This window comes from Malaclemys terrapin, chromosome 11, assembly GCF_027887155.1.
Source record: "Malaclemys terrapin pileata isolate rMalTer1 chromosome 11, rMalTer1.hap1, whole genome shotgun sequence".
Classification (NCBI taxonomy): Eukaryota; Metazoa; Chordata; order Testudines; family Emydidae; genus Malaclemys; species Malaclemys terrapin.
In genome coordinates, this window is record NC_071515.1 from 79,605,227 (window position 1) to 79,620,563 (window position 15,337).

Consider the following 15,337-nt stretch of genomic DNA (forward strand, 5'->3'; position numbering starts at 1 on the left):
CTCTGGGGTTCCAACTGGGCTGTGGTCTTCTCCCAGCGCTCCAGTCTGGAGGTCTGTGCTTTGGGCTCTCTTGGTTTAGAGACGCCCTTTTAACCTTGGCCACCCTCCGGAAAGGATCCTTTATGCTGGGCAAGGGTCCTAAAGCCGTTTTCCCCTTGTCCCAGGCCTTCCTCCCCCTCTGACAGGGGTCACAGGATCCGCAGTACTGTCGGACAGTAACAAAGACCCCAGGCCAGTAAAAGCTCCGTAGCAGCCTCTGCTGGGTACGCCAGGTTCCCTGGTGCCCTGAGAGGGGAATGTCATGGGCCCGGCACAGCAGCTGGCGGCGATACTTCTGGGGTACCACCAGCTGCCTCCTGATCCCCCCTGACTCCATTTTCCCTGGGGGAGCCCATTCTCGGTACAGGAACCTTTTCCGGCCACCTCGTCCCATGGTCTGTACTGCATTGAGGTCGGCCAGGTCCCTTATCTTCCGCAAGGAGGGATCTCTCTGCAACTCGGCCTGGAACTCAGCAGCTGGGACAGGGATGGCCACCTGCTCTTTCTCGCCCGCTGGGTCTGAAGCTGCAGCCTCCCTGAGCCGTGTCCCTGGGCGTTCCCTCCCCACCAGGTTAGGGTCCTGCGCCTCAGGCAAGGCACCCCCCCCCCCCAGGCCAGGGCGCAGTGCCCCTCGCCGGCTCTGACTGCGGGTCACAACCAGTGCCTTTTGGGGGTTGCTTGGCCAGTTCTCCAGGTCCCCCCCAATCAATACCTCAGTGGGCAAATACGGGTGTACCCCCACATCCTTGGGGCCCTCCTTGGCCCCCCACTTCAGGTGTACCCTTGCCACGGGCACTTTGACTGGTGTTCCGCCCACCCCCGTCAGGGTCAGGTAGGAGTTGGGCACCACCTGATCTGGGGCCACCACCTCGGGCTGGGCCAGCGTCACCTCTGCGCCCGTATCCCAGTATCCATTGACCTTCCTCCCATCCACCTCCAGGGGAACAAGGTACTCTCTCCGGAGGGACAGCCCCGCGCCCACCGTATAAACCAAAAACCCTGAGTCTGGGGCATCCAGCCCCCTCGAGGAGCTGGCCTGGGGCCCTTCTCTCTCTTGAGCAGTTGATAAGCTGCCAGCCCCTCTTGCGTGAGAAGCCTGCCCCTCGTCCGTCTGGGCCTCTACCAAGTTAACCCTATGCGGGTTCGGTCTGCTCAGTCTGTCCTTGAGCTTGGGGCACTGGGCCCGAACGTGGCCTCTTCGGCCGCAGTAATAGCAGCTCATGTCCTGTGGGTCCCCTCGAGCTGGTCGGTTGTCCCTGACGCTGGGCATTCCCCGTGGGAGGGGATTCCCCATATTCCCCCTTTGGGAGGTCCCAGGGTGACTCTCTCTCTGCATCGCGGCGGGCCTGTTCCTTTGGGGCTCCTCCCTGCCACCCCCTGACCGTCTCTTTACAAACTCATCAGCCAGCTGCCCGGCGTGTCGCGGGTTCTCTGGCTTTCTGTCCACCAACCACAGCCTCAGGTCGGATGGGCACCGCTCATACAGTTGCTCCAGTACCAGCAGTTTAATAAGGTCCTCCTTCGTCTGGGCCCCACCAGCCCACTTGCTGGCGTATCTTTCCATGCGGACGGCGAAGTTGCAGATATGAGATCTCAGGGGTTTTATCTTGACTCCGGAACCTTTCCCGGAACATCTCAGGAGTCAGCCCAAACTCACGTAGCAGGGCCTTTTTGAATAGTTCGTAGTCCCCTTTCTCTGCCTCTCCCAGTTGGCGGTACAATGCCACGGCTTTGGGGTCCAGTAAGGGGGTAAGGACCCGGAGTCTGTCCACGGGATCAACCCGGTGCAGCTCGCAGGCCGTCTCAAAGGCCTCCAGGAAGTCATCCATGTCCTCCCCCTCCTTGTATGGGGCCATGATGCACTTATCAAAGCTCCGTGCAGTCCTGGGTCCCCCCTCACTCACCGCAGCCGGGGGTTCGCTGCCCTTCAATCTCGCCAGTTCCAGGTCATGCTGACGCTGTATCTCATTCTCCTCCCGTTCATGCTGTCTCTTTCTCTCTTCACGCTGATGCTGTCTCTCTTTCTCCTCCCGTTCACGCTGATGCTGTCTCTCTTTCTCCTCCCGTTCATGCTGTCTCTGTCGTTCACGATCCTCCAGCTCTCTCAGTTTTAGCTCTTTCTCCCATTCCAGCCAATTCCGCTCCACGGATGCCGAACGTCGCCGGGAGGATCCTCTGCTGGCGGGCGAGCTTCGCCGGGAGGGTCCCCTGCTGGCTGGGGGGGTCACGGCGCCCTCGGTATTTGCTGGGCTCCTCCCCACCCTTCCCCTAGGCATAGGAAGGAGGGGTCTCGGGAAGCCCTCAGCAGCCGGCTGACCACTCCCAGCTGGGACAGACACTGGTGCCTGCGCTGCATTTGCCAGGCTGCTTCCCTGAGACACAGGGATCAGTTCATTCGCGCGATCTTCCGCCTCCAGCTGGGCAATGAGCTGTTCTTTGGTGAGCCTCCCAATGCGCAGTCGCCTCTGCTTGCACAGCTCCACCAGGTCGCTCTTAAGCCGCTTGGCATACATCTTCCTGCTGGCCACTCACCGGCCTGTGTGCTCACAGCTCCCCACAGTTCCCAGGGGGACCCCTAGTGTGCCAGCCCTTCTCGAGGTCACCGCCTCTCTGCCAGGGTCGAGCTGCAGACTCCTCCACCCCTGGGACCACTCGCTGCGATCCCCCCGGGGGACCCTGTTACTGCAAAAGTCCTTCTCGCTGGTCACACACTCCCAGGGGTAATAACCGTCTCTCTCCCACTCTTCAGCAGGCCTGGTCCCCGTCAATCCCCCTTCGTTTTACTGCTCCCCAGTCACTTACTGCAGGAAGCGCCGTCCACGGGGTGCAGTAGATCCCGCCGCTGCCACCAGTTGTCACGGAGTATCGGGGGACTCAGGGCCCTGCACCCCCGGCTTCCTGCGATTCACCATGACTCTCAGCCAGCCAGTAAAGCAGAAGGTTTATTTGGATGACAGGAATACAGTCCAAGACAGGTCTTGCAGGCACAGACAACAGGGCCCCCCTCAGTTAGGTCCAGCTTGGGGTCCCAGGGCATCCCAGCCCCCCTTGGGAGGTCAGAGCAATCTCTGCCTCCCAGCCATCTCTCCAGCCTGCTTCCCACCCTCTCTTCAGCGACCCCTCCCACAGCCTTTGTTCAGTTTCCCGGGCCCCGGAGTCACCTGACCTCCAACCCCCTCTTGGGTTCTCATGTTACAAGCTCAGGTATGTTCCCTCGGGCCGACTCCCCTCCCCCGATGCAGACCATCCTAGTCACACTCCCCTGTCAGCATTCACACACCCCAGCAAGAACAGTCCCAGTTCGTCACAGCCCCGGAGTCACCTGGCCTCCAACCCCTTCCTGGGTTCTCATGTTACAAGCTCAGGTATGTTCCCTCGGGCAGACTCCCATCCCCCGATGCAGACCATCCTAGTCACACTCCACTGTCAGCATTCACACACCCCAGCAAGAACAGTCCCAGTTCGTCACAATGGGGAAACTGAGGCAGGGGCCCAGAGAGACAATGCAGCTCCAGTGAGCGGAGACCCCAGCTCAGGAACAAGGGTGGCCCTAAGGGCGTCCGGGGCCGGGTCCAGGCAACTCTCAAACCCTGTAGTTGGCGCTGCTGGTACCTGGGGAGGGGCGTTACTCCCTGAAGCGTCTCCACCATGGGTTGGCCTCAGTTGGACCCGCAGGGCAGTGCTCCCGGTGGGGAGCAGGAGGGCTCCGGAGCTCCAGTCCAGGAGGTGGGGAGCCCACGTGGCTAAGGGCGCGTGAGACCCCCATCGGAGGGGCTCCTCTCGGAGCTGGCCCGAAGCCAGGGGCGTTGCGAGGACCCTGTGGCTCCGTGGCGCTGAGGAAGGCTGAATAACAGAGCAGGGACTGCTCCGGCAGCTGCTCCATCTGAGCGGCAGGGCAGGGGCAGACCCCGGCTAATCAAAGCACCTGTCCTGGTGTGGCAGGTGATGAGCATGGAAGACAAAGACAATTCTGGAGCATGTGCACCCAGGCGTGCCGCTGCATGGCCGGCGAGTCCGTGGGCTCCGAAAGCTCTGGCTCCTCGTGTGCTCTTCTGGGCCTCAGTTTCCCTTTTCATAGGATGGAGACCACTCGTGGGCTGGCCGTTGGCTAGTGCTGCTCGGGGGCAGCTCGAGGGCAGAGCAGGAAGGGAACAAACCGAGATGAGTGGGGAACCCCGAGTACAGCAACCTGGGGACCCACGGCGCGGAGAGAGCGAGCGGGGATCCCCCCCCAAACCAGACAGCAAAACACTAATTGACATCAACGTCGGCTCCCCGTGCAATCACAGAGCTCCCCTGCCTGGTGACGCTGCCCCTTCCCCCCCCGTGCTCTGCCCCCAGCCAGCGCCCCTGGGGCAGCCCCAGCTCCAAACACACCAGCCTCTGCCAGGAGCTCAGAGCCAGCTCCTCCCAGCGTAGCGTATTCGCATCTGTCAGTGCGCCTGCACATACACACAGACTGCATGTACACACTGCACACACACTGCACACAGACACACATACTGCATGCACACACACTGCACACAGACATACACTGCACACAGCACACACTGCACGCACACACTGCATGCAGACACACACACTGCACACAGGCACACGCACACACACAGGCACACACACTGCACACACGCACCGCACACACACACAAACAGGCGCACACACTGCACACACACAGATTGCACAGGTTTCAGAGTAGCAGCCTTGTTAGTCTGTATCCGCAAAAAGAACAGGAGTACTTGTGGCACCTTCGAGACTAACAAATTTATTAGAGCTTTCGTGGACTACAGCCCACTTCTTCGGATGCAGCACACACACACTGCACACAGACACACACTGCACGCAGACACAGGTGCACTCCCACATGGCCATCCTTGGGATTTATGGGGTCCTGTGCAGTATTATTAAACTGGTGCCCTTGTGCCCCATGGCAGCCCGGGCCCACATGTGTATGTTAGAGAAGGTGTGGGGGGTGTCTTTTGAAGGATTTATTTAAAAAACTTGATGTCTGAAGATCGAAGCGTTTAAGGCTAAAGATGATTGTGCCTCTAAAAATCTATGCAAGGAAGTTTTAGAGATGTGATTTTATAAACTTCACCAACTCACTAATGAAATATTTCTACAGCAAATGTTAAACTAGGGTCCTGTAGACTGACATGTTCTGAGTAAATAGGACAGTGACGCACGGCTGGTTTTGTCAGTACATTCAGAACCTGACAGTATATCCCTGGCCTGTGAAATGGCTTCGTTACCCCTCCAATGGCTCTTTAACAGTGCCAAGGCTGGGCTAATAGGACGGGCGGCTGGAGACGTTTGGGAGTAAGTCACCAGGCTGCAGCAGGGAGAGGAGGAGGCCGGAGGATGGACACTAAGTCCCAGGGGTGCCCCACCTATGCCGAAGCACAGCCCTGCACACGCCCGTACACACACCGTGTAACACACACAGGCATGGCCACACAATACACAGTGCTCAGATACACACGCACACACACACACACAGTGCATGCACACGCACCATGCAGACACTGGCACAGGGTACACACACACACACACACACACGCAGCATGCAGACCGGCATGGGCACACGCTGGCCCAGCCATGCGTGAGACACGTAGACACGGATGAATGGACCCATGTGCACACTGGGGCAGTCCCTGGGCCCTGGCAGGACTGGGTTCCCGGTGCCGATGTGGGACTGGGGAAGGGCTGCACTGGCTCTGGGGGGCCACGGCTGTGCCAGGCACTTCTCCCCACCCCATGCCAAGTGAGCCGGCCGGCCTGCCCCCGAGCAGCCCGGTCTGTCCCGCTGGCTCAGGGACCGCTAAGGAGCTGGCGCCCTCCCTGCTGCCCGGGTCTCTGCAGGGGGGCACGATGGGAGGGGGAGCTGGGGGAGCTCGGTGCTGTCCCTAGGGGGAGTGGGGCAGAACAGAGCACGGGGGAGAGAGCACAGGGGATCGGGGTGGTGCATAGGGAGCAGAGGGGGCACAGGGGGCAGGGACTGCAGTGCCTGGGGCGGGAGGATGCTCTGGTGTCGAAGGAGAGGACACAGGCTTTGTGCTGCCCCGTCGGAGGCAGGTCCAGAGGTGGGTCCCAGCTGGGCCCCCAGCACCGTGGAACCCCCTCATCACCCCATCTTGGGATCCCAGGCTCCTGGGAATGTGGTGGCTGGTGGCTGTTTCTGTGGGCTGGGCTGTGCCCAGGGCTGCACAGGCCCTGCCCCCGGGTGGCAGCGGGCGCATGGCCGTGGCCGGGGGGGGCACCGAACCGACCGTTCTAACGGGGGCCCATGGCAGCCCCTCGGCTCTTAGGAAGGGGTGGCCCGTGGAGACGCCAGGCCCCCAGGCCCCGATGCTGCCCTGCGGGAGCTGTGTGGCCAAGCGCCGGATGGGGGGGAGCATTGCCGGGTCTGCAGCCGGGCACTTCCCCCCCCAGGCTGCCCCCCTGCTGCCAGCTGTCTCATGGGGCCGGGGGAGGGGCTGCCGGGCTGATCAGAGGCTGCCAGGCGGCACCGGGAACACGGAGACGCGGCTTTGAAGCTGCCCTGACAAGCTGTCTGGGTGTCGGAGCCACGCCGATAGCGTCTCCCTTTGAGGAGCCGACGGGGGGAGCACATCCCCCCCCCCCCGCTCTGATCACTGTCTCGCCCGCCGCTTTAAAGAGCCGACCAGCGCCCACGTCAGCATGCCAAGCTCGGGGCGCTCCCAGCCCAGCCCCGGCGTGGGAGGACTCCGCTGCCGGGCTGGGGTGAGGTCGGGGCCTGGGGGTTGGTGGGCGGGAGCTGGGGGGGCATTGCCAGGCTGGTTCCCGCAGCATTCAGAGCAATGGGTTGCTGCTGCCTGTGAACGGCTCAGTCTGGGGGGGTAGCCTCCCCCAGCCTGGCAGCCCCTGCCCCAGCTCTGCCCCAATTTGTGTGGCCGTGCTGGGGACCCCCCGAGGGAGCCCCCCGACTGGAGGCAGGGCCCAGGCACTGTCTGAGGGGCACAGACACTCCGGGGCAGGACCCTGCGTCTAGGGAGTGGGGTGATGGGGCCGAGGACGGGCAGAAGTCAGGGTTCCCGGGACCCGGCTCCCGGCGGAAGTGACCACACAGCCCTGCCGGGTCTCGGCACCGGAGCCACCAGCTGCCGCGGGCTTTGTTAGGGCTGGGACACGGACCCTCTGGGATCGCTGCCCCCGCTGGGCACCTGGTCCTGCCAGGCCTCCCTCACCCAGGTGCCAGGGCCAGCATGATGCCACCTGCCCAGCCCGGTGCCAGGGGGGCTCTAGGAATTTTCCGTTCCTGCCTGGAGCTTGGGGGGAGGGTGTCTGTCTGCACCAGCCCCCGCCCCTCGCCTCGCCCGTCACTGGAGCAGCTCAGGAGGCGCTTGCCAAGCTCGGCTCGCGCAGGGCGCTGGATACTGGGAGCTGCACGACAGGCTCCGGAGAGAGGAACCTCCCTGGAGGGAAACTAGGGCAGGCCGTGGGGCCGGGTGCCTCCGGGGCAGAGCCAGGGCAGGCCGCGGGACCGGGCACCTCCCAGGGCAAACCGACCCCTGGCTGAAGCCTGAGGACACCAGGCCCAGCCGGTGGCGATGCTCCGGCCCCATTCCTGCTGCCCCAGGGGGGCGCCCCTGGCTCCAGCCCCGGGCGGCTCCTTCGCCCAGATCACCGCCCGGTTCCTGCGCGTCACCAAGATCCACGGCCTACACCACATGGGCTCCTGCCGGCAGTCGCGCCCGCGGTGCCTGCTCTGGGGCCTGGCCTTCCTGCTCTCGCTTGGCCTCCTGGGCACCTGGTCCAGCAACCGCGTGCGCTACCTGCTGTCCTGCCCCGTGCACAGCCGGGTGCGCATGGCGTGGGCGGCGCGGCTGCGCTTCCCGGCCGTCACCCTCTGCAACAACAACCCCGTGCGCTTCCTGCAGCTCACCAAGCCCGACCTGTACTCGGCCGGGCAGTGGCTGGGCCTGGCCGGGGAGAACCGCTCCCTGCTGCCCGGGCTGCTGGAGGGGCTGCCCGACACCCAGCGCCGCTGGCTCAGCCGCCTCGCCAACTACTCGCGCTTCCTCCCGCCACGCCGCTCTGAGCGCACCATGCACAGCCTCTTCCACCGCCTGGGCCACCAGATCGAGGACATGCTGCTGGCCTGCCGCTTCCGGGGGGAGCCCTGCGGCCCCCAGCACTTCACGCCTGTGAGTCCCCCGCCGCGGGGCGGGCGCACGCGGTACCTGGGAGCTCTGGGGGGGCAGCTGGCCGGGGTCCGAGGCAGATCGCTGGCTCTGCATGTGGGGACGCGGCGGAACGACGACTCTGCGGGTATTTGGACGGCTCATACGTGGTGCTGATGGGGGCTGTAGAGAATGGGAGGGACAGGAGCCCCCTCCCAGATCCCTGCCCTGCTCTGCCCCACAGCCAGGTGGGACCCGTGGGACCTTGCTGCCTTGGGGTCTCTCGTCTCAGAGATGCATGCCACATCCAAATGCCAGGGAGGGGCCGTGTGTTACTTTGCTGGGGGGGGGTGAGGTGGGCCGGGGAGGGGCCATGTGGCTAGAGGGGGGGCGTGTGCTGAAGGCTGGGGGGTTAGGGAGGGGCGCTGGGGGATGTGTGCTGAAGGCTGGGCGGCTGGGGAGGGGCCGTGTGGCTGGGGGGGAGGGCGTGTGCTGAAGGCTGAGGGGCCGGGGAGGGGCCATGTGGCTGGGGGACGTGTGCTGAAGGCTGGGGGGCCGGGGAGGGGCCGTGAGGCTGGGGCGCAGGGTCACAGGTGGGGGGGGGGGGGGGCTGTGTGATGCAGGGAGGTGGGCGGGTAGACCAGACCGTAACCTGTCTGGTGCAGGGCAGACAGAAGCGACAGCCTCAGGGTGGCGCTGCCCCACAGTGGGTCCTGGGGTGACCCCCCTGCACCCCGTAGCGGATCCAGCAGGTCCCTGGGGACATGGCCCAGCACGGCCCCCTGGTCCTGGGTGCGAGCCCCTGGCCAGCCGGCAGCAGGAGCAGCCGTGCTACTGTGGGGCAGCAGGGGCACCAGGCTAAGACCCCCCAAGGCCCCCATGCTCCAGCCCGGGGGTCAGTGAGCTCCGGCTCCGCACTCGAGGCGCGAGGGGCTGACGAGCTGTTGCCTGGCCGGGCACCGAGTGCCGGACTCCTGGCTCCCAGCATGTTGGCATCAACAGCTGGAGGCAGGATCCTGGCTGCAGCCCGGTGCCTTGGGGTGTATCCAGGTCAGGATCGAGGGGCCCCAGCAGAGCTGTGTGTCGGGGGGAGCCCAGGGCTGGGCTAACAGGGGCTGCGGGTTGGGAGTGAGGGGCACCGGCAAAGCTGGGGGTGGCGGGAGCCCAGAGCCGGGCTAGCAGGGGGCTGCGGGTCGGGAGTGAGGGGCCCCGGCAGAGTAGCGGAGGAAGCCCAGGGCTGGGCTAGCAGGGGGCTGCGGGTCGGGAGTGAGGGGCCCTGGCAGAGCAGGGGGGGGGAGGGGAAGCCCAGGGCTGGGCTAGCAGGGGCTGCGGGTCGGGAGTGAGGGGCACCGGCAGAGCAGGGGGGGGGCAGGGCGGGGCTGGCAGGGGCTGCGGGTCGGGAGTGAGGGGCACCGGCAGAGCAGGGGGGAGGGGAAGCCCAGGGCTGGGCTAGCAGGGGCTGCGGGTCGGGCACCGGCAGAGCAGGGGGGAGGGGAAGCCCAGGGCTGGGCTGGCAGGGGCTGTGGGTCGGGAGTGAGGGGCCCTGGCAGAGCAGGGGGGGGGAGGGGAAGCCCAGGGCTGGGCTGGCAGGGGCTGTGGGTCGGGAGTGAGGGGCCCTGGCAGAGCAGGGGGGGGGAGGGGAAGCCCAGGGCTGGGCTGGCAGGGGCTGCAGGTCGGGAGTGAGGGGCACAGGCAGAGCTGGGGGGGGGCAGGGCTGGGCCGGCAGGGGCTGTGGGTCGGGAGTGAGGGGCACCGGCAGAGCTGGTGGGGGGAGCCCAGGGCTGGGCTGGCAGGGGCTGCGGGTCGGAAGTGAGGGGCACCGGCAGGGCTGGGGGAGCCCAGGGCTGGGCTAGCAGGGGCTGCGGGTCGGGAGTGAGGGGCACTGGCAGAGTTGCGGAGGAAGCCCAGGGCTGGGCTGGCAGGGGCTGCGGGTCGGGAGTGAGGGGCACCGGCAGAGTTGCGGAGGAAGCCCAGGGCTGGGCTAGCAGGGGCTGCGGGTCGGGAGTGAGGGGCACCGGCAGAGCTGGGGGGGGGCAGGGCTGGGCTGGCAGGGGCTGCGGGTCGGGAGTGAGGGGCACAGGCAGGGCTGGGCAGGGACAGGGCCGGGCCGGCAGGGGCTGCGGGTCGGGAGTGAGGGGTTCTGAAGTAGCTATTCTCTGCCCATGGGGGCGGTTCAGGGGCATGGCCGGGTGCTCTGCGCTGTGGCTATTCTCTGCCCCCCAGGGCCCATGGGGGGACAGATCAGGGCCCATGGGGCCGAGTGTAGGTCAGTGCAGTCCTGAGGTTGCTCTGGCAGACACAGGGCCGGGCACAGCCTCAGACAGGGGAGGGCAAAGTGGCCGCAAAGCCCCACGTCTCCCCTGTCCCGAGCGTGGGGCCGGGGTAATGCCCAGCCCCAGGGCTGCTGGCTGAGCTCCCCCGGCGGCACTAACCCCTCCCCCGTCTCCTGCCCAGGTCTACACCCGCTACGGCAAGTGCTACACCTTCAACGCCGACCGGAGGAGCCCGCGCGTCACCCGCCAGGGCGGGATAGGCAACGGGCTGGAGCTGATGCTGGACATCCAGCAGGAGGAATATCTGCCCATCTGGAGAGAGACCAGTGAGCACCAGGGGGCGGGACTGGGGGCCAGGAGCCGGGGGTCCTGTCCCGGGCAGGGGGCCAGGAGGGGCCTGTCCCGGGCTGGGGGCCAGGAGCCGGGGGGGCCTGTCCCGGGCTGGGGGCCAGGACACGGTGGGGGGGGCCTGTCCCGGGCTGGGGGCCAAGAGACTGGGCGGTCTCTCCCGGGCTGAGGGCCAGGAGACGGGGGGGCCTGTCCCGGGCTGGGGGCCAGGAGCCGGGGGGGCCTGTCCCGGGCTGGGGGCCAGGACACGGTGCGGGGCCAGGAGCCGGGGGGTCCTGCTGCAGCGCTGACCCTCTGGCCTTTCCCTGCCTCCCGCAGATGAGACGTCGTTCGAGGCCGGGATCCGGGTGCAGGTCCACAGCCAGGACGAGCCGCCCTACATCCACCAGCTGGGCTTCGGGGTCTCCCCCGGCTTCCATACCTTCGTGTCCTGCCAGGAGCAGAGGGTGAGGCTGGGCCAGGGCGTTGGGGGAGTGGGGGGGTCAGAGGGGGGCAGAACTACGTGAGGCTCTGGGGGGGGGGGTGGAGCTGGCCAGGTGGGGCCAAGGGGGGACAGAGTTGGTCAGAGGGGCTGGTGGGGAGGCAGAGTTGGCCGGGGGAGCTCTAGGGCAGTGGGCAGAGCTGGCTAGATGAGGCCGAGGGGGCAGAGCTGGCCAGGTGGGGCAGGTGAGGTGTAGTGGGGGTGGAGCTGGCTGAGGGGGCGGAGCATGCTAAGGGGGCGGGGCTGGCTGGGAGGTGGAGCTGGCTGGGGGGCGGGGCTGGCTGGGAGGGGCGGAGCATGCTGAGGGGGCGGGGCTGGCTGGGAGGTGGAGCTGGCTGGGGGGTGGAGCTGGCTGAGGGGGCGGGGCTGGCTGGGAGGGGCGGAGCAGGCTGGGGGGTGGAGCTGGCTGGGAGTGTGAGGTGGGGCCTGGGTAGCTCCGAGGCTGTGGGGGGGCCAAGCCGGCGGGCGGTTCCCCTCACCGGGGTGGGGGGGCCTGTACCATCCCCCTGCAGCTCTGGCTCTCCTAGCACGGGCCCGGCAGTGTCGGGCGATGGGCCCCGGTCCCTCCAGCCTAGCGCCGCCCCGTCCCAGGGCGAAGGTGGCTGTGACAATGCGGTTCTGGCGGAACCCAACTGAGAGCGCCAACTCAGGACAAATTGCTAAAACAGGGCAGTTACAGCCCAAGGCTGGGGTTTTTTCCACCTCTAAGGCAAACCAAACCAGCCAGACTAGGAGAACTTCGGTCTCACCCCACTGGCTAACCGCAAGTCTCACAAGCAATCTCCTTAGACACTCCAGTTTCCCAGTATTACCACCAGCGCCACACGTTATGGGGACAAATGGTTATAAAAACCAATACCCCAGTAAAAGAAAAAGGTTCTCCTGATCCCAAAGGACCAAGCCCCAGACCCAGGTCAATATACAAATCAGATCTTTCCCACAAATCACGCTGTTGCCAATCCTTTAGAATCTAAAATCTAAAGGTTTATTCATAAAAGGAAAAAGATAGAGATGAGAGTTAGAATTGGTTAAATGGAATCAATGACATACAGTAATGGCAAAAGGCTTGCAGCAGCGATGGAATAAACTGCAGGTTCAAATCAAGTCTCTGGAACATCCCCCGCTGGGATGGGTCCTCAGTCCTTTGTTCAAAGCTTCAGCTTGTAGCAAAGTCCCTCCAGAGGTATGAAGCAGGATTGAAGACAAGATGGAGATGAGGCATCAGCCTTATATAGTCTTTTCCAGGTGTAAGAACACCTCTTTGTTCTTACTGTGGAAAATTACAGCAAGATGGAGTCTGGAGTCACATGGGCCAGTCCCTGCATACTTTGCTGAGTTACAAGGTGTATCTGCCTTCTCTCAATGGGTCCATTGTATAGCTGATGGTCCTTAATGGGCCATCAAGCAGACTAGGCAGAGCTAATCTCAGCTTGTCTGGGATGTCACCCAGAAGCATAGCATAAGTTTGCCATACAGACAGTATAGAGCCAATATTCATAACTTCGACCACAATACTGATACATACATATAGACAGCATAATCATAACCAGTAAACCATAACCTTGTCCTAGACACCCCATTTGACCCCCTTTATACAAGATTTGGTGCCACTACCGGACCTTGGTTGCAACAATGATCTATACGGTCCCAGTTTATGTCAATAACAACACACCCCCAACGCAAAATTGATGCAGGAAGGGATGACACAATCATCACTGACTGCATCCCAAGAGCTCCCCATCCTGGGTTCTGTCTCACTACAGCTAGTATTGGGTTAGAAGCCGTACCAGTGTATAACAGAAACGGTTTATCAAAATCATGTTCAACCACATGATTGAACCTCTTTACAAACCCAAGGTAACACTTAGTTAGAACAATAGTGGATTGGATCTGCTCTGGCAGCATGGTTCCTGTATGTATCATGTGATCTTTCCAAGAGCTAAAGAAAACCGCTACTTTATCCATACAAGCTCGGGCAAATGTTTGGAACCCAATTAACATCAAATAAATGCAGATATTAATGTTCTTCATAGTACAGGAATCTTGGCATTTAGCCACGAAAGCAATATGGTAGTGTGCCTCAGTCTTCCTTTTCATACAGCACATTAGGTCTGGAATGTCTTTTCCCCTGTGAAAAGTTCCCATATTGTTTATAGGCATGAACTGTGAAACCCCAGTGTAACAAGGCCTTTTAACATAACGTGTGTTCTCATGTATTCCTTTTAACATGTTCAAGGGATTCTCCCAAAGATTAGGCACATTGTACATTTTTACAGTTTGTGGCAATAGCAACACATTCATTACAAAATTTAGCAATAACAACAAGTTCATTGCAAGTGTCCATCTACAATCATGGTTGTCATGCCACACCTTTGGCTTAATACCACTGGAGTTCGGGCATTTTAGGGTTAACCTGTGGCTTCCCTTTGCAAAATTCAGTTTTCTCTTTCCTCCTTGTCCTGCAGGATCAAATCCCGATTTCTCTTGCTTAACAGAATTCACTGGCTGATGGGGTGGGCCCTCTGTGCTAACAGCTATTAGCAAGTCCTTCCCCTCCCAGCCAGGCAAGTAATTTGCACTACCCCAGACCAGAGCCAGTCCACCAGTTTTCATATTCGTAACTGCTATCATTGCCAAGGCTGGACTCTGTCTTAAAGAGATACCACACAAATCCAAAGAGTCTGAGGGTGAGAGTTTGCTTGCTCTCCCCCGCATGCTCAAGCATTTAGCCGTAAAACTGCTCTGCTCTGACACCTCAGTAACCAAATCTGTCCTCAAACCCTGAAGCACAAACTGCTCGTTTAAAGAATCAGAAAGGAGACATTCCTGTTCCAACCCCATTGTCTCCCCCAACAAGTTGGCCCCACACAGCCACTTGGTTGTAGGGATGCCTCAATTCCTTAACAACTTTTACCTCCTCTGAGACCTTCTCAAAGCTACCCAAACTGGATCTTTTAAAAGGACAGTCAGTGGATCCATTCACAACAGACAATTTTTGGCTGCTAGGAACTGAAACTTCCTTGATTAAATCACTCTCATACCCTTCAGTTTCAGGGAACTGCTTGCACCGATTACCATGAGGATTCCTTTCTCCAGGAGCTTTTCTAAGCAGCAATTCACCCCTCACAGAAATTCTGCCCTTACCCTCTTCACCTAGGGCTTGCCCTAAAGGAACACTTTCCTGAGCAACAACAGCCTCTGTCTGGGTCTTACTTACATTCAGGATCACCTTTGGCCCATCAGGCAGATCTCTACACAATCCCCTTTCAGGTGAACCCATAGACTTCCTAGATAAAAGGTTAGAAATATTTCCCTTCTCTTTGCCACACACAAGCTTAGGAATTTTTTCCTTTTTGCTACAAGTTATTAAACTGTCCGTAGGTACCACAACCAAATTACCTTTCTGCTCTCCTTGTGCCCTGGCTAGGGTATCACCCTGATCAGACAGAGTTGCTACATCCTTTTCCAACCACCCATGAGCAACAGGCAAAATACAAGCACCAGAATTGTCTGATCTCTGGGATTTTGCTAAGACACTAACTGGATGCAACCTAGTTACGGTGCCATTCTCCCCAGCAGATGCAAATTTAGGACCATTCCCTTCCTGGGCTTTAGTTGAATCCAGAACCAACTCTGAGACAACTAAATTACTCTCAACCATCACAGGCCGAAAGGCACCTTCTGTCTGCTCCACAGACAAAAAAGAGTTGGAGACGCATTTTCCTTTACTAGACATACAGCTTGGGATTTCATTTCCCTTGTCCCAGCACACCGGGCTGTTCACAGACAACTGCTTGGAGACTGGGGTAGCTTCCTCCATAGGCAAGTCAATACCCCTGACAGACACAGGCACATTTCCTTCATTGTCACTATTCTTTGCACAGGAAACAGGTAAGGTACAGGGACACTCATCCTCCACTCTCCTTGCCTCCCCAAACTGCTGACTAGATAAAGCCATCAGCTCACAAGACTGCCTAGGCTCATCCAAAATCTCCTTGTTCTCCTCTCCCTTCGCTTGATCTAATTCCAGATTTACTTTGGAGACATTAGATAGA

The 15,337-nt window shown here is 61.3% G+C and overlaps 1 protein-coding gene across 2 annotated transcripts in view; it reads left to right on the forward strand.

Moving 5' to 3' along the window:
• Nucleotides 1-15,337, forward strand: part of ASIC4 (acid sensing ion channel subunit family member 4) — a 79,024-nt gene that overhangs the window by 45,334 nt on the left and 18,353 nt on the right. The window contains exons 1-3 of one of the 2 annotated variants that reach the window (XM_054044577.1): nt 6,921-8,204; nt 10,635-10,779; nt 11,120-11,247. In XM_054044577.1, the coding sequence (XP_053900552.1) occupies nt 7,608-8,204; nt 10,635-10,779; nt 11,120-11,247 (870 nt within the window). In that variant the 5' untranslated portion in view covers nt 6,921-7,607. Of the gene's footprint in view, nt 1-6,920; nt 8,205-10,634; nt 10,780-11,119; nt 11,248-15,337 lie in introns of those variants that run through there. The other variant, XM_054044578.1, reaches the window with a different exon arrangement.